Source organism: Panthera leo, chromosome C1, assembly GCF_018350215.1.
Source record: "Panthera leo isolate Ple1 chromosome C1, P.leo_Ple1_pat1.1, whole genome shotgun sequence".
NCBI lineage: Eukaryota > Metazoa > Chordata > Mammalia > Carnivora > Felidae > Panthera > Panthera leo.
This window is the reverse complement of record NC_056686.1, coordinates 155365274-155384518: the sequence shown is the minus strand read 5'-3', so window position 1 is coordinate 155384518 and position 19245 is coordinate 155365274. Positions and strand designations below refer to the sequence as shown.

The 19245-nt window shown below is 37.9% G+C and overlaps 1 protein-coding gene across 1 annotated transcript in view; it reads right to left on the bottom strand.

The window, feature by feature from the left end:
• Positions 1–270: 270 nt before the first annotated feature.
• The window catches only part of XIRP2 (xin actin binding repeat containing 2), a 375441-nt gene continuing 356466 nt past the window's right edge, over positions 271–19245 (bottom strand). Inside the window, exons 9-11 of the mRNA XM_042952574.1 lie at positions 9690–18996; positions 7647–7780; positions 271–345 (exon numbers count right to left, since the gene is read on the bottom strand). Coding sequence (XP_042808508.1) covers positions 7686–7780; positions 9690–18996 — 9402 coding nt within the window. The 3' untranslated portion in view covers positions 271–345; positions 7647–7685. The remainder of the gene's footprint in view (positions 346–7646; positions 7781–9689; positions 18997–19245) is intronic.

The following is a 19245-nucleotide window of genomic DNA, read 5'->3' as shown; positions in this document are numbered from 1 at the left end:
AGGGGGAAGGTCTTCTTAGGCATCTCCCTGGAAGGGGGCCAAATGATTTTTAATTTTCCCCTCTCCCTGAATTTTTTCAAATCATCTCTTTGTCCTCTACTGTTACTGTCATCTAACTGTTTATTAAGATCTCCAAGTAAGGCAGTGTTTTCCACGCTACTTTTACACATATTTGTGGCTTCATTAGGAATAAAATCCACTGAGCTGCTTTGATTTTTGTAATTCCATTGATCTTTATGCTGTTTGTGTCCAAAACCTTCATCATAATTTCCTTTAGATTTGAAAAGCTGGTTAAAGTGAGGTTTACAATATATTTGTCCATGAAGTGATGCATAATTTCCCAAACTGCCGAAAAGAAAAAAAAAAAAGAAAAAAATGTTTAACATTCCATATATATACTGTAAATTCATAGGGAATTAGGAAATTAATTATTTCAAGAATGAGTCAGAGATTCAGTACAATTAATTTACTGGCAATAGGAATGTACTTATTAATTGAACGTTCTTGTTAGATAATGGTTACTGCTAACATTCAACATGATACATGTCTTATTTAGAATTTCATGTTTAGTATTTAGAATTTAATGTTGTATGTCAAGTATTGGTATAATAGCTATTATAGTATAATACATATATGGATATAGATGGTGTAAAATGATAAGACTAAACCTTTGTTAATTCAGTGGTTTTTGCGGGGGCTGCATTTTTCAATGAATCCTGAAGAGTACACACACACACACAAATCAACCATTTAAATTTCCTTGTTAACTAGATTTTGAATGTATTGGAAAGGTTGCCTATGCAATTGTTTATCTGGCCTCTTTGGGGAGATCAACAAATAGAGTGCCTGTTAAAATTAAAATCAAATTTAGTCAGAGGCATCATTTTTTTTTAGTTATCACTGAGTCTCCACATAAATACAGATACACGAATTAGATACCAAAACTTAAAGCCCATGGATAAAGTTTATAACAAAACTAAGTGATAGGTGCTCTGATGGCTCAGTCAGTTAAGTGTCTGACTGTTGATGTTAGCTCAGGTTGTGATCTCATGGTTGTGAGATCAAGCCCCGCATTGGGCTCCACGCCAAACATGGAGTCTGCTTGGGATCCTCTCCCTCTCCCTCTCTCCCTGCTCCTCCCCACTCATGCTCTCTCTTTCTCAAAATAAACAAATAGATAAACATTAAAAAAAAAAACAGCAACAAAAGTAAGTGACAAGGTATCCTCACCAAACCCAAAATATAAGGAGGTAAAAACAAACCAAAAACTCTAAGACTAGCCTGAGAGTCGCATCTGTATGACTGACAGCAGAAGAAGCAAGGAAGGTGTCTAAAAAAAACAGAAAATATAAAACCACAAAATAGTCAGCCAGTATTTTCTGGAAAGTATCACATGCCAATCAGAGAATAGCAGCTGAAACTGGGTGGGGTTTTACCTTCTTCATTGGCCAGTGAGTGCAAGGGCCCTGTAGCAGGGAAGTCTGCCAGAGAAGTTAAAACTCTCAAAATTGACCAACTGAGATCCCCTTTTAGGATAACACTTTATACTGAAAACAAAAATATGGGAATTGAATCAAAACGTAATTGGATAATGATGACAGAAATGAAAGAGAAGGTCCTGACTAACATGGGGGAGATGAATCAAGGCAGGGAATCCCAGAATTCAAGTCATTGTGGTTTTTTGGACAGTGTATGAAAACTGGAATTGGTAGTACTGTGAAATTGGGAAAACCATCCTAAACATTGCCTCCTTCTAAGATTTGGGAAAACTAATGCCATGTGAAAATGAGCCACAGAAAAGTATTAAGGCCAAATATCATACAGATTTATTATAAGAAATGAAAGAGTAAAGAGAATTTTTCATATCACTACAGACAATGAAAACATGCTAGAAAAACATGTTCTCAACATCAAAATTTTAAAAATGAGTGAAAAGACATTAAAACATGATAAAAAGGCTTGAAAGTTTAGAATGAATTGTAATTAGAAAAATGTCATAAATGAGGTGTGAGAAATCAGGGGAAAATCACAAATAAAAGAAAAAATCAGTAATAGAAACTAAACTAAAAGAAATTAAGAGCATATAAACACAATAGAAAATATTTTAAGACGAGAAATAGGAGAATAAGAGGATGAAAACTTACAACCAGAAATTTAAAAAAGATGATTTGAGAGAAGAACAATTAATAAAGACAGGCACAAAATATCCATGTAGGTATAACAGAAGTTCCTGAAGAAGAAAATAAAGTAATGTGATAGGTTAAATGCTAAAAAGCTATAGTTTAAGGAAACTTTCCTCAGATAAAAAGGTATGAAACTATGTATTGAAAGAGGCACACTAGGTAACTGAGACTATTTGACCCAGAATGACCAACATCAAGAAATGTCCTAGTGAAATCACTGGACTTTAAATAAAAAGAAAAAAAAAATCCTTTGTGTTTATCTAAAAAGAAAAGAAAAGCATATGATTTATAAGAGAAAAAATTAGATTATTATCAGTCATTTCCAACACTTTAAGCCAAAAGAAAATGGAATAATGCATTTAAAATATTCAGTGAAAGAAAGTGTAAGTCAATGATTTTTCTTTCAGCAAGACTGACTTTCCATTATCAAGATCACAGAACAGCCTTTCTGAGGGATCTACTAGAAAATAAGCTTGCATAACTAAAATAGCTACAGAAGTATCAACATAAACATCTGTTGCAAGCATTATATACATATAAATATAAAACCTATAAACTAAAGATGAAATGATGGCAATGAGGGAGGTGGTGCGATATGTAATGGCTGCTTAATATGACACTGAAGACATAACACAATTAAAAAAGAATGGAATGCGGATGAATGGGGAGCAAATGCCATTTAAGTTTTCATAATCAAATTAGGGGTGCTGATAGTTTTGCTATTCCAAAACTGTTGTTCAAATGAATATGGGATACTCTTTTTTTTAATGTTTTATTTATTTTTGAGAGACCATGAGCGGGGCAGGGGCTGAGAGAGAGGGGACAGAGGACCCCAAGCGGGCTCTGTGCTGACAGCAGTGAGCCTGATGCCGGCTCGAACTCTCAAACCATGAGATCATGACCTGAGCCGAAATCAAGAGTTGGCTGCTTAACCGACTGAACCACCCACGTGCCCCGAATATGGGATATTCTAATTCTTTCCTCTCCTTTGTCTTTGAGAACCGGAAGTCTTGAAGTGAAAGCGAGGAGGCAGATGTGGAATAGAAAAGAGGCTAAGGCAAAAGCAATGCAGTTTTGAATTCAATTTGAGATATTCCTACAAATTCATGATTTATTTTTCTTTATATATAAACATCTACTAGCTCTTAACACTAAGAAATCTTCAAAATAGTAACCAACCCAGTAGAAAGAGCATTGAGATTATAATCTTAAAATGCCATTTCTCACAAATAAAAAAAAAGTAAAAAGGAAATGACTGATCCTGGGTCTGGAGGAAGTAAGTGTATCAAAGGGGTATGGAACATCTAGTCCTACCAGATAATGAGAAAACTATCAGAGAGTACTTAGGTCTTGCCAAAAGGACTGAAGAGAGAACCTGAAGAGGTCAGGGATAGAATTATTTGAGCTTCAGAAATGATAATAACTGCATCTGATTAAAACCAATCAAACATATGTAAGTCTATGAGTTTATAAATATATCATGAATATTTTAAAATTCGTTACCTCTTAGGAGATAAGGAACCATTTCATTACATTGTTAAATAAGTAACTGATACATTGGCAAAACAGGTAAACAAAGGGAAAAAGTTATGTATTTATTCTGCCTTTCCTTCACCAACTGTACCACCAAGTGACCACATAGTAGATGAGGGGAAGAATCACCTGTAAAAGTAGTCAAACTAATAATGAAAAAGAAAGAACAAAATGAGAATATGAACATTTTGTAAATATCAATTAATGCATATAGGTATTAAGATTTCATTTTTGCCATGATGGCAAAACCAGACACGAGCAGACACTATGTGCTTACTATATTCTTGCCAACACTCCCTATGTTCTTGAAAAAGGTATCAAATCTTAGTTTAAATCAGAATCTAGATTCAGCTGACAGTTTTTCAGAAACACAGGGGAGAAAGGAGTATGTGAACTACATGATAAGTGAGCAATCAGCAAATCCAGACTGGATAATTCTACAGGTCAAATATTCAAGGTTCTTCGCAAATAAATTGTAAGAAATGAAAGAAATGGATAGAAAACCCTATAGATTTAAAAGATGGAAAAGACATATCAAAGTTTTAAAAAATGAATACAACTAAAGTATAATATCCAAGAAAGCATATTTGGATTAAAAAAAACTATAAAAATGCAAGGAAGAAACTATTAAAAAGAATACTATTTACTCTGAGAGAGAGAACTGGTTGTGTTTGGGTGAGGCACATGGAAGGAGCTTCTGGAACCACTGGCAATGTTTATTTATTGACCTTGGTACTAGTTAGAAAGCATTCACTTTATAATAATTTATTAAATCATACATTTGATTTGTTTTTTTCTATATTTGTGGCTTTTGGTATAATGACTTTTAAAAAATATTAGTCACTGGGGGCACCTGGGTGGCTCAGTCTGTTAAGCATCCGACTTTGGCTCATGTCATAATCTCATGGTTTGTAAGTTTGAGTCTTGTGTCAGGCTCTATGCTGACAGCTCAGAGCCTGGAGCCTGCTTCAGATTCTGTCTCCCTCTCTCTCTCTCTGCCCCACCCCACACTCACGCTCTGTCTCTCTCTGTCTCTCAAAAAAAAAAAATAAATAAATAAATAAACACTAAAAAAATTTTAAAAACATCAGTCATCAAATATTTTTCAGTCCTTATTAAATGTCAGGGCTTTACTAGGTGTGAGAGTCAAACATTAACACATTTCCTACAGCTGGAAAGCAGTTACATTAGATTGTGTTAAGAATGAGGCAAGCACTGGGATGCTCCGGGAGCACATAGGAGGGACACTTGAATCCATATGTGGGGATCAAAGCAGGCTTTTTCAAAGACATAAAGTCTCAGTTGAGGTCTGAAGAATGAGTGGATATTAGCCTGGTGAAGAGCTGGAGAGGGGGCATGGGAAAACTCCTACAAGGAGTGGAAATAACATTTGGGACCAACTAGATATGAGAGAGAAAGATAATGATTTTGAGGAACTGAAATTCAGATTTCATGAAAAGTAACATGCAATGGGAGGAAGGGGTGTTGGGGAAGGAGCTAGGGTAAGATTCTGAATTGCCTGTTAATTCATAGTAAGATGCTAATTTTACTTTGACAGAGGTAACCATCATATGTTTTAAACAGATTTGCATTTTAGAAAGATCATTTTCACTACATCATGGAGCATGTACTGGGGCAAGTTGTTGGTGGTAATGGAGGTAAGAGATAATGGGGGCAGGGAGGCTAATTTGCTAGAAAGACTGTTGCATTAGTACAGGTGAGAGACGACACTTGCTTGGAAGATTCCTGGGCTGTGGGGATGGAGGAAAATGTACAGCTCAAGAGGCATTTATGGGATACCAGTTATAGGACTTGGTCATTGCTTGGGCATAGGGAATGAAGAAGAGGAAGGACTGAAAGGTAACTTCATGTTTCAGTCATTGAGTTAGTGTTAATGTCATTTATTGAGAGACTAGCATACAGACCAGAAGTCAAGGAAGGAATTTCAGAAGACAGAAAAAATAATGGGGCATATTGAATTTGGTGTACAAGTGAGAAATCTAATTGGAGATGAATGCTAGTCATTGAGATATAAGCATCTGATAGAGGAGGGAACTGGGCTACTGTACAGATTTCAGAGTTATTCTACATGGATGATGATTAAAGTCATGGAAGTGGATGCAGTAAACTATATATATAAAGAATATAAACAGAAGAATAAATGGCCATAACAGAATCCTAAGGAACTCTAACATTTCAGTAATGTACAGAAAAGAGTCACCCACATAGGAGTCTGAGAAGGAACACCCAGAAGGTAGGACGAAACTATTATACTCTGGCGTCATGGAAACCAAAGAAAAAGAACATTGCAGTAAAGGGTGTTTGACATTGTCAGTTTAAGTCAAGAAAGATATAGCCTGATACACACTGGATTTGGCAAAATAATTACAATTTCAGCATCTCAGACTATAGCCACACCAAATGCCACATTCATTAAAATGCATTTGCTACTGTATTGATACAGTGCTTCTGTTGCAACAGACAGGAACAAACAAAACAAAAAACAAAAGACAAAAAAGACATAGTATATCTTACCTGACACTGACAATACTCTACATTCTTATTTTTTCTTCTTTTATTTAGACACAATACCCAGACATAGGTATACTCTAGCCCATCACCCAATTTTGTATATGAAGTTTTACTGGAATACAACTGGGCCCATTAGTTTACAGCCACACTTGTTCATTTAGTTAACTGTGGATGCTTTTCCACTCAACTGGAAAGTTGAGTAGTGACAGAAATAGTATGGCCTATAAAATTGAAAATATTTACTATCTGGCCCTTTACAGAACAAGTTTTCTGACTCATGATCTTGAATCTAGACTTAAGGGGTGCCTGGATGGTTCAGTCTGTAGAAGATGCAATTCTTGATCTCAGGGTCTTGAGTTCAAGTCCCATGTGGGGCACAGAGCTTACTTAAAATAAAATAAGGTTGGGGGTTCCTGGGTACTTCAGTTGGTTATGTGTCCAACTCTTAATTTGGCTCATGTCATGATCTCATAGTTTGTGAGATTGAGCCCCCACGTTGGGCTCTGTGCTGCACAGAGCCTTCTTGGGATTCTCTCTCCCTCTCTGCCACCCCGCACCGCGCCCCCTCGCACTTTATCTGTCTCAAAAATAGATAAATAAGGGGCGCCTGGGTGGTTCAGTCAGTTAAGCATCTGACTTTGGCTCAGGTCATGATCTCACAGTTTGTGGGTTTAAGCCCTGCGTTGTTGTGCTCTTTGCTGTCAGTGTAGAAACTCTCTTTGGTCCTCTACCTCTATTTCTCTTTGCTCATCCTCCGCTTTCTCTCTCTCTCTCTCTCTCTCTCTCTCTCTCAAAAATAAATAAACATTAATTTTGGTTTTTTTTTAATGAGGCACCTGGGTGGCTCAGTTGGTTAAGCAACCAACTCTTGGTTTTGGCTCAGGTCACAATCTCACAGGTTTGTGGGTTCAAGCCCTGCATTGGGCTCTGTGCTGACAATGCAGAGTCTGTTTGGTATTCTCTCTCTCTCTGTCTCTCTCTCTGCCCTTCCCCTGCTTGTGTTCTCTCTCTTTCAAAAAAAAAAATAAACTTAAAAACATTTTTAATAAATATATTTTCAAATAAAATATAATAAGATTGAAAGTAGAATCCAGACTTCCGACTCAAGTGGTAACTCAAAAATGCCTATTTGTACAGAATTTCTTGATTTTTCTCATCTGTGTGATCTCCAGGTTTAGACAAAAGGAACCTTTCTGGATTTGATTAAGAAAGCAATATTTCAAAAGGGAAAAGGTCACCGCCATCCTGAGAAAAAAGAACCCAACAACACCCCCTTTTGTAGTTATGTTAACTGATGACAGCAAGATCTAGAAAATTTTGTATCTTCTAGAGACATGATGCTATAAGTATATTGTAGGCTTCTCCAGCATTTGTGCCACAGACCTCAAGACATTTTACCTCAGTTTACTGTTGCAGTGGTGGCATCGGAAGCAGGATTTATGAAAACTCTGCTTGTCCGCTACTAGACACTCCATTGGATAAACAGTCTTTTGACAAAGTGTACATATTGCCTTGTCTTGGAGCAGCAGCTTCTAAAAATAAAAATTTACCAAAGGTTATATGATGCTGTCTTCAATCACACTGCAAAACCAAAACAAATAACAGTATATTGACTAGCCATGCAGTTAAAGCAAAAGCTCTTAAGACTCCTGTCCTAACAGCGCTTCTGTGGAAACTATCCTACCATCAGGTTTGAGGTTCTGGAACATCAATGTCCAACATTTTCACATTTTAAAACATCCTGGAGAGAGTTCTCCAGAGTGCCTACATAGCTCTTAAAGCTGAGGATATTGTATTTGTTTAAATAATTTCCTCGATGACTTCATGTTGGCTCTGTGACACCTTTTCCTAACTTTAATACAGCAAGACTCCTGAATATGTTGAGACGTTCAGGGCCATTTCTCCTCAATCTAAATGGCTTTAGATTGTAGGGCTTTTGGGATTCTCACGTTTGCCTTTTACATGCTCCCTACCTCTTCCCTGGCTATATCATCCCTGTGGCCCCCTGCTGCAGTGCTCAGGTGGATGCCAGCTCCTGTGAATCACTGTAGTGCTTAGACAGTGGTTCAAAACTGACATAGAACTTTCACCTCAGTTCTGTTTTGATCCTCCCTACAATCCCATGAGACGAATTAAGCTTTCATATAAGTTATATATAAAGGCATATATGCTCAGGGTTCCTTTTACAAATAAGTGTGTATTTTAGAGCCTCGATGCTCAATTTGAGCTAGTAAGAGATCTCCTTTGTTTATTTGGTAGGACACATATTTCTATATTTTAACACCGGGTGGGTTTTTTTTTTTCCTTTTTTGTCTTTTCTACATGCTTTTAGCTATCTTAACAGAAACTGAGCATTTGAAATTAATTGGACAGCTTTGCTTGATTATGCCAGAAGCAAGCACATTAAGAAGTCATATTAATCTGATAAACTAGACACATATGTTGCAAATATGATAGAGGGATAATTATTGGTTTCAGCAGTTTTTATTTTTAAACTTCCTATTCCTTTCAATCTGTTTAAAAGAATGGACTACGTTAATGGTGCACATTAATTATGTCAAATCTTTTTATTGTAAAGCCTCATTAATTGTAAAATGTAGAGAAATAAAAAGAAATAAAGTGTTTTCTGATGTTAAAAAATATGTACTAACTCCATGTGTTTTGAATTTCCCTCCTTCTAAATATAGTCAAATTTTTAAAATGTATTGTCCATGTTCATGTGTAAATGAGGCCAAGTGAACTATCATTTGGAGTTTAAGAAAGGTGAAATTAAATTAGTTATAGAATAAAAATAGTGCCATTAGAAAACACTAACTCATCCAATTTAATAACAATAATTCTATATACAAAAGGTCTAATTCCATATGTATATTTTCATCAAAGATATCAATCAATACAAATCATGAAAGCACACATGAAGGGTATAAATTGTTTCTTGGGTTATTAGCAGGCTGTGTTGAATTCAAACACAACACCACTCAAATCTGGCAGTTAAAAATATGTCAATAGTAGGCCAATAGATATTACCTCATATTGTCTTAAACAAGTGGATAAAATACTAACTTTTAATGAAAATATAAATAATGTGCTATGTGTGTACCGTTTTTAATAAATACACTGTTACATATAATTGTCAATGCTATCACAGCAACAATGATTGTATCTGCTGTTCTACCTCGTCTTATTTACCTTGACAAATACACGTCTCAATCAATCTATGTTGTTATTCTCACACAGTGCAGATGAATCCTGTGTTAGATGCTTTTGTGAAAAGAAAGCAGTAAGAGCGAGCGAGCATTGTAAAGAGAAGGAGATCCTCCACCAGGGAAAGCTGTTAGTTTTTGGTTATTGCCAAGCACCCTTCTAACTGCAAGCCATCCTAGCTATGGGACGTGTGCCTTTAAGCGGGTTAATCTTCACACTCTGCACACTCTCGTTTACCACTGATAAATGCAGAGTCCTCGTGGAAGGTGGTTCTCATCTCAGTGGCAGAAGCATCTGAGGTTGCACAGCCCACGCTTTTGAAAACGCTTTCACTCTCCTGCCATGCCTTCTGAAAATTCCTCCTGAGTTCTTTAGGTGAATCAGAAATATCTAAAATATGGCCAGCGATGACATCTTCATAGGTTGGCGGGGCATGCTTGAAGTCAAAGCCAGATTTGCCAGCTTCTGAGCTATGTGATGAGGAGACCGTCATCCTCGACCCAACAACTTGGCCCTCAAATGCATCCACACCTGAGAAATGTTCACTTAGCGTCCTTGTTTCAGAGCGGACGCTGGGCTGCTTGACAGAGATTTTTTCTTGTAGCTCTCTAGGACGGTTGCAAGAAAAGCCTGTAAAACTCGTATTTTCTAGAGATGTTAATCCAAATTCCTCCTTACAAAACGAATGACTTTCTTGTTTAATATTATGGTTTGTTTCTCCATTGGTATAAACTCTTCTATTTGACTTTGCTTCAAAAGCTGGGCCATCTTCAAATTCCCTGAACCATCTGTTTATTTCATTTTCATGGTCACTCACGAAATTTTCAGCCATTTGGACAGTTTGGTTGGCGGCTTCAAACCTCTGCGTGTGCTCTGAGCGGCGGGGCCCTTCGACCTTGCGGATGATTTCCACCGCGTCAAAACTTTCAGTGTCCGGCAGGAGGCGCTGCGCGGAATTCCCAGTGTCTTTGTGAAAGTAAGTCGCCCTTTTCTCCACTTGCCTGACTTCCTCTTGAGCTTCCATGGATCCTCTGAAGGAACCACTGTCTACATGGTTTACACTTATAGGTATTGTGATTGTGGGTGGAGAGTCCCTACCACGGGTTTCTATCTTAATTTGACGACGAAGTGTTGCAGGAGATGCGATGATCTCAGACCTTTTCTCCACAATCGGAACCGGGGTTCCTGATGTGCACGGGACGCCCCCTCTGGACAGCTTTGCAGTGGTGTCTTTGAGTTTGACAAGCTGCTCAGAGCGACTCCTGGACGGAGGAGGGGACGCATCTGTTCTGCCAACTCTAGATGTTTGTGCCATGGGAGTTCTTGGCGATGGTTCAGCAAAACTGTCCTTTTTAGGGGACTGAGAGAGCTCATCCTTAGTAGAGGTTTCTGTTCGCCGGGCAGTAGACTCGATTGTTATAAAAGTTGGTGACGGTGGGCGTGTTTTTAAGGAGGGAGGAGAGATCTTGCTATTATCTAATTTAATTTCCTGATGGGTTTTCACATGATTGTGAGCAGTTGCTTCATGATGAGTTGCTACTTGGCAGTGTTCTGTTTTTTCTACAATCGTGTTTTCTTGCTGTTCACTAACATTAGGCATTTTAGGTAACGTTTCGTTAAGGCTGGTGGGTTTATGCCTCTGCTTTCCTGCTTTGGAGGATATCACGGCTGTTTGAATTATATCCTCACAGGACATAAGCATTTCCTCTGCTTGAGTTTTAATATGCGTTATTTCTTCTTTGATTTTTTCTATGTTATTTTCCATAGCAATGCAAACTCCATATTGTCTTTTTTCTTCACCTAATAGCCATACTGGAATCATATTTAACAGTGTCTGAAATGTTTTAAGGCCATTTTTATCTGGCTCTGCTTCAAACTGTTTTACCCTAGACAAAATCTGTTGTAGTTCTTCACGTTTTCTCAAGAATTCCAATATATTTATAGCACATTTTCCATCATCCTGCTGGGATTCTTTCACAGAGGAAAATAAAGATTTGTTCTGTGTAATCTCTTGCTTTGAATCTTTAGTATTAGAAAAGACTTGTTTCTGTTGTATGCCCTTGACTCCAAGACATTTTTCTTCCTGCAGCTTATTATACGGCTCGGGCAATTTTTTATGTTCAACTTGACTTTCAGAAGTCTGTATTTGTGTTTGCTGAAAATTCTGTGTCTGTGAATCAAGATGTACATCAGTAACCTCTTGCTTGACTACCTTCTGTGCCGATTTATTCAAATGTTCTTGTTTTCTTTCAACTGTTAGTCTCTCTTCCTTTGGACCAGTCATTGATGCTTCCTGATTTGTTCTTTCGTTCCCTGGAAGTTTCCCGCCCTCAGATTCTCTATTTTCTCTTTGCTTCTCGTGAACTATATTGAGTTTATTTTCATGGCTTTTCCCTGTGGGTTCTGTAGGCAATTTGATTGTTACTCTTTTCTCCTTCTTAGGTAATTGACAATATTTTTCAGCTACAGATTGCTTATTACTATATTCAGTGCTTGCTTCAGTTTTCTCAGTTTTCTGGTACTGTCGTTTGCTAATGGTTTGAACATCAACTTCAGATTGCTTTTTATGGCTTTCATAGATGTGGTCTGTTTCATTTAATTTGTGATCTGCAGTTGGAAGCTTGGTACTCTTAACTGTGAAACTTGGGGAAACTGGTTTTCTTTGGGGCAAGTGCAACTGCTCCTCCACATACTTCTGTTGTGCTTGTTGTGTCTTACATTCCTGGTGACTCTGTTTAATTTCACAAGCTGATATAGATTGTAGCGTGTCCCTCGAGCTCTGTAAAACTTCCTTTTCCATGGTATCTTTGTCTTCTGAGGCTGGTAGAGTACGTTGGCGCCCCTCGGCAGCAACCGTCACCGCTGGTGTTGTGGAAGGGGGGTTATCCGCGCCCACTCCTAGTACTTGAGAATGACTTTGAGAGTCCATTCCGGGTAGGGGAACCACCTCATTTGTTTTTTGTAACAGCACTTCCTTTTTCAGCTCTGACATATTTTGATTTGGGCTTTCTGTTTTGACTATCTTGTAGCAAGAACTCTCATGTTTCTGTTTTTCAAGCTCCTCTCTTTGTTGTCTATACTTTTCTTCAGCAATCATTAAAGGTGTCTTAAATTTTCTCATATAAGGTTTTGGACTTTGTTGTCCTGAGCCTGCTGAGAATGAATGCGATTTTACCAGAGGTGCTATTGTGTTTTCCTTGGGTTGTGAAGTTTCTGGAACTGTCTGTGAGAGAGATCTTTTAGAGTCCATAGATAATTGTTTGCTTTCATCAAGATTCCTAGATAAGTTCTGCTTCATTTCTGTGTGTTCACTGCTAGTCACCATTATTACTTTTTTCTGATCCTTCGAGGAAGTGGCTTTACATTCCATATCTGGTGGGGAATTTTCCAATTCACCTCTTGGGGAACCATGATTCTTTTTATCTTCCATCTGTTTGAAAAATTTGGGTTTGGGGAATGTGGGAGGTGGCAAAATTACTCCCGATTTTCCTGTTAGGACTTTAGCCTGAGAATGAGTTTGCTGCGAACTTGAGGCTTCTTCTTGGGAATATTGTATGATTGTTCCACTTCGCTTTTCTTGAACAGAGGAGGGAAGGAGATGCGATGGTTTAAGAGATGGGGTTGGAGGAGGGGGAGGTGGCGGAAACATTGACAGACATTCAGATTTCTCATCTTCTGGTGGTGGAGGAAGAGGGAGGCCTGGGAAACTTTCAAATTCAGCCTTTATCATCTCTGTGGACAGTGAGGGAGGAAAAACGTTTTTTTCAGGCAACATCATTAAAGGAGGTGGAGGAGGAAGAGGAAATTCAATTTCGGACGATGCATTGGAAGGTGGAGCAGGAGGTGGAGATGGAGGTGGAAGAGAACACTCACTTTCTTTTAAATTATTTTCAGGGTTAAAGCTGATTGAATTAAAGGACATTTCCATTGCCCTTTTTAAGTCTGTGGAAGTATTTGTCCTCATTAGAAAGTCCTGACTCTTCAGATGAACATCAGCCTGCTTTTTGTCACTTGCCTTAAATTTACTGTGGCTTTTTGGGGAGACTTTTACTTCTGTTGTATTTGATATGTCTTGATCTATAGGCAAAATTGGCTGAGGGTTCATGTTCTTCTTCCTTATACCTTTACTAGAACATTGTATTTCTTGCTTTAACGAAGTTTGCTTCTGAAAGTCCTCTGAAACTTCGCAAGTTTCCACAACTGTCTTGTTGACTAGACTCTGGGTTGGACTGGGCTTAGGGCTTTGTTTATCTGTTGATATTTTAGTCTGTTTGGTATTTTTTGGACTCTTTACAGAGAAAGACTCAATCTTCTGGTGGTCATTTCTCAGTTCGCAAGTTTGAGTCTGTTGCCTTCCAATTGTTTTATCAACAGATTGGGTAAAGACCGCATCCTTCTTCTGTTCTCTCACTGTCTCTGATTCCTTAGTTTTTAGATTTTCCTGAGCTGACACAGTTGAAGTCAATTGTCTGCTCATATGTTCATCACCAAAATGCTGCTCTGCTGTGGTATCCATCCAGACACCCATTTTGTCCCCTGATTCCAACACATTTTTACTAGCTTTGTGGTGTGAATTAGATAGTCTTCTAAGGTTTTTCTCAAGAGCATCGTTGTTTTGTTCACGATCTATGACAATCTTTATGGTGCCTTTTGGGGCTTTTGGAAGATTAAGTTCAGTTCTTTCTTCTATTAAATTCCCATGACAAGATTTGCCTGTAGTTTGATTGGGAGTATCTGTTCCCCCTTGCCACCTGGATGCTGGTTCAAAAGGTCCTGGTCTTGGCTGAAGAACACTTTTTTTGTCCCTCTGTTCAGCCACCTGATGAATCTTTGTTTTCTGCTCTTCTGAAGAACCTACCATCACCGCCTTCACATCTTCTTTCATTACACTTTTCTTATCCACCTCTTTAAAAGCTCTCTGTGCTTTTTTCAGATTCCTTAATGACATTTCAAGGTCATCTCGGATAAGCTCCTTTTTCAGGATTTCTGTCCTTGTGTTTGCAGTCTTTTCAAGGCATTCAATAGCTTTCTCAATATCATCAGGGATGGCATTGGGTTGTTTAGATTCTTTCCATTGGTGGCTTGATTCCTTAAGTGACTTGAATGTGGCCAGCATGTCACTTTTTATAATTTCTTCTGTTTTAGCTACTGTTTTCTGACTTATGGCCTGGTTGAGGGAATTTAGGGTTGATTTCAAATCACCTTTTATAATTTCTTCTTTGGGTGTCTTGCAAAATGTAGTCTGAGGCTCTGTCATAAAAACCTTAACTGTATTCTGCACATCTCCTGGGATGATGTCAGTTTCGTTAATAGTACGTTCAACCCGAGATTGCCTTTTCTTCAGTAACAGTTTTGTGCCCTCCACATCACCACCAATTATTTCTTCCTCTCTTTCTTGTTTCCCAGCTGTTAGTGTTTCATTTGACCCTGTCTGGAGTTGCTTAAGATAATCCAAAGCTCCAATTTCTATGCATGTTGTGAAAAACTGAACATTTCCCCTCTCAGAGGCATCAATTTTAGCCCTTTCAGATATTTTATTGTTTGATATGGAAGATAGCAAACTATGAATGGTACGTTTCACATCACCCCCTATTACTTCTTCACGCTCAATTGTGTCACCAGTGTTTTCATGAAGAAGACAATAGATAGTCATGTTAATATCTCCTTTTTCATCTTCTTGAATTAAAATGCCTTTCTTTACAGATCTTTCCTCAGAGAACAGGTTTTTTATTGCTTGTTGTACATCACCACTCACTATTTCTTCTTTTTCAGCATGAAATTCTGTTGATCTGTTTAATAATTGAGTTTTGGTCAAATTAACATTTCCCTTTTCTTCTTCACTAACCAAAATCTCCCTTTTTGTACAGTCTCGTTTGGAGAGTAGGTTCACCATTATATTTCTGAGATCAACCCTAATAATTTCTTCTTTCTGTATCTCAGGAGAGGCTTGATTCATTAGCTTGTATTTTGCCATTCGAACATCCCCAACTTCATCAGCTTCAATGATGATTCCAGGAGCCTCAATAACTTTTTGAGAATAGAGTTCTTCCAACGTTTCCTTAATGCTCTTGCCAATAATTTCTACCTTCTCTACCCTACTTTCATTAAATTCATGAAGGGGTGTAGTTTCAAAGAGCCATGTAGTTGTTTTGACATCAGAAGGAGGGATTTCTTCCTTGATGATTTTTGTGGTGCTTTCATCTGCTTCCTTAATAGAGTCCAAAGTCTGATTTTCAAAAAGCCATACTGCCTGCTTAACATCACCTTTCTGTATATCTTCCTGGGTGACGGTTTTGATATTTTCATATTCTGACCCTTCTCCTCTCAGTTCATCTATAGTGTGCGTCTCAAACAGCCAAGTAGATGTTTTAACATTGCCCTTTTGTATTTCATTGACACTTACTGTTCTTATAAATGTATTCTTATCAAAATTTTCAGATTCAAAAAGTTGTTTACTTGTTTTTACATCTCCACCTTGAATATAGTCTACAGTGGACACGGTATCACGTGATTCTTCTGAAATCTGATCCAATGGCTGGGTTTCAAATCTGTATCTGACAGAACTAACATCTCCCTTCTGAATGTCTTCTTGTGTGACAGATTTAATAACATACACAGTCTTTGACTGATTAATTGAGTCTAATGGTTTTGTTTCAAAAAGCCACCTCGTTCCTCGTACATCTCCATGAATCACCTCTTCCTTTTTAACTGTTGTCACTTCATGATAATACCCTTCTCGGTCTTGAATTGCATAGAGTGGCTGGGTTTCAAAGAGCATTCTATAGCTTTTTACGTCACCCTTTATTACTTCTTCAGCAATTGTTTTCTTGGTACTGATACAGTCAGATTCTTCTTTAATCTCATCTAAAGAAAAAGTCTCAAAAATAAAACACCCCTTCCTTACATCCCCACCTTGTATGTCTGTCACTGTCTTAACTAATTCATCACCTTCTTGGCTCTCTTTTATCATATCAATTGGCTGGTTTTCAAAAAGCCACCTACAATTTAAAACATTGCCTTTCTGAATATCTTCAGTCTTTAGGGCTTTGATCTTTTTCAAAACTTCCTCTGAACTGGAACTTATAGAATCTAAGGACTGATTTTCAAACTTATGCCTCATGCTGGAGACATCTCCGGCTTGGATATCCATTTCCATGGCCTTGATTTCTTTTCCTTCTTCTCCTTGTATGCTGTCCAAATTTTCTGTCTCAAAAAGAAAACATGCTGTACGAACATCCCCACCTTGGATCTCCTCCTGTTTTACAGTTTGCAATTTGACTGTTGCTTCAGAGTCATCTTTTATGGTATCAAGAGGCTTAGTTTCAAAGAGCCAAGTGCAGGCTTTGACATCTCCTTTACGAATTTCTTCACAGTCACTCATTAATGAAACTTTTTCATAAAGAGACTCCATTGGTTGGGTTTCAAAAAGCCATCTACAAGTTTTGACATCCCCTTTAACAATATCTGTAGCTTGTTCAGTTTTACTTTCTACTTCTTCCATATTACTAAAATATTTAATTGAATCAAGAGGTTGAGTTTCAAATAGCCACTTAGCAGACTTCACATTTCCCGTCTGTATTTCTTGAGCAGATATTCCTCTAATTATCTGGAATTTATGAATGCTTTCATCAAACTGGTCAATGGGCCTTGTTTCAAAGAGCCACCTACAACTCCGTACATCACCTCTTAGGATTTCTTCTTGTTGGACTGTCTTTACTTGATGATATTTTCCAAGGTGATCTTGAATGGCATATAGTGGTGTTGTTTCAAAGAGTGATTTATTTAACTCTACAGCACCTCTCGTGACTCCTTCCACCTGTATTTTATGTGATGCATCAAATTGAATTAAATTGTTCGATTCAAAGATATGTGTGTAATTCTTTACATCACCTCTGTCAACTTCTTCAAGTTTCACTGTTCGTATGTACTCTTTTTTATCTTCTCTAATGTCTTCCAGAGGTTGGGTTTCGAAAACCCATTTTTGGTGTCTAACATCCCCCTTTTCTTCTTCAGAGGCAGTAATTTTTTGAAGTTTTCCTACATCAGGGCTATCTTTTAAAGCCTCTATTGGAAGTGTTTCAAATAGATGCTTAGTAGTTTGTACATCACCCCCTATTATCTCTTCAGATCTTAGAGGATCTGCATCAGAAACTTCTTTTAGAATGTCTAATGGCTGTGTTTCAAACATCCAACACTTTCTGGAGACATCTGTACCTATTATTGTTTCCTTTTCAATGATGACCTCTTCTGAGTCTTCTTTGATTTTCTCCAAAGGTTGAGTTTCAAATAACCACTTTGCCCTACTCACCCCACCTTTGACATTTTCTTCCATGGATATTCCTCGGACAACTTTAATTTCTGTGATATCCTTGTTAATTGTGTCCAAGGGCTGTGTTTCAAACATCCAACGTGCTGTTCTCACATCTCCCTTTTCAACATCTTCTCTGTGAACAGTTTTAATTTCTAGCATTTGACCTAAACCATCCCTAATAACATATAATGGTTGAGTTTCAAAACATTTTATACTTCTCTTCACATTTCCTTTAATCTCTTTGAGTTCAGACCTGAGTTGCAGAAGGTGAACTTCATCCACTGAATGAAGCTGTCCAAGCTGATCCAGATGTTGAGTTTCAAACATATACCTCACAGTCTTGACATCCCCACCGGTGATGTCCTTTATGGTGGTTACCACTGATTCTTCTTGACCTTGGTGCATTTTATTCATTGAGTCTAATGGCTTTGTTTCAAACATCCACCGGGCTGTGCGGACATCTCCTCTGGCTAGTTCAGGAATTTTCTCAGCATTTTCTTCCATGCCAGAGGAATGATCACCCAGTGCATCTATGGGTTGGGTTTCAAACATCCATGTTGTATATTTCACATCACCACCAGCAATGATTTCTTGATCAGCAATGCCCCCGTTGATGTTATCTTCATCTGGAGAGCCGTTGTTGATGGAATCTAATGGCTGATTCTCAAAGATCCATCTCATGGACTGCACCTCCCCCTTCAGAATTTCATCCCACTCCAAGTGTTCTCTTTCTGAGTTCAGAGCTTTTTGAGAACTGTCATTTGTATTTTCAAAAACATACCGGGCTTGTTGCACATCTGCTAAAACTGAGCTCCCTGGGTTCACTTGACTAGAGACAATTTCAGAAACCTCACTGATATAATGTTTTTCTAAGTTTTTTCTTAACTCAGGATGGATGTGTTTATATAAACGGTTTAATTCGTACAAATTTCTTTGCTTAGAATATAATTCTTTGGGTACTGGTGGTGTTCTAGGAGGGTTGGGGAATTCAGGGGACTGGGAAAATGCTGTCGCATCTATTGGAGCTTGAAATATTTCAGGTGGGGGAGGAGGAAATTCTTCTGTCTTTCCCGTAGGAGTGGCATTAACTTGTGCTAGAGTTGAGGAAGTGGCACTGTGGGTGCCATGTTTTGTGGTTGATGTTTCCTTCCTCTGGCTGGTCGAAGTGCAAGAAGTAGAAGAGGGACCCACAACTGATGATGGTTTTAAACTCTCTTCATATTCACTTTCAATCTTGAAGGGAAAGAAAGTCAAATCTTATAAAAATGGGTGTAGTGGTGAAGATTTCCTAGGCACTGTCCCTTACCTGTCTACCTGCTATGATATCTCCTTTGGAAATAGCAGAAGACAGACTCTTTTTAAAGACCTACTTAGAAGCAATATTCAGTTTTGTTACTATCTTTCCTATAATTCATTTGTGCTTTTAGGGTTCTATTCCCCATTCAATATATCAACAAGTCAGTATTTTAACATTTACACATA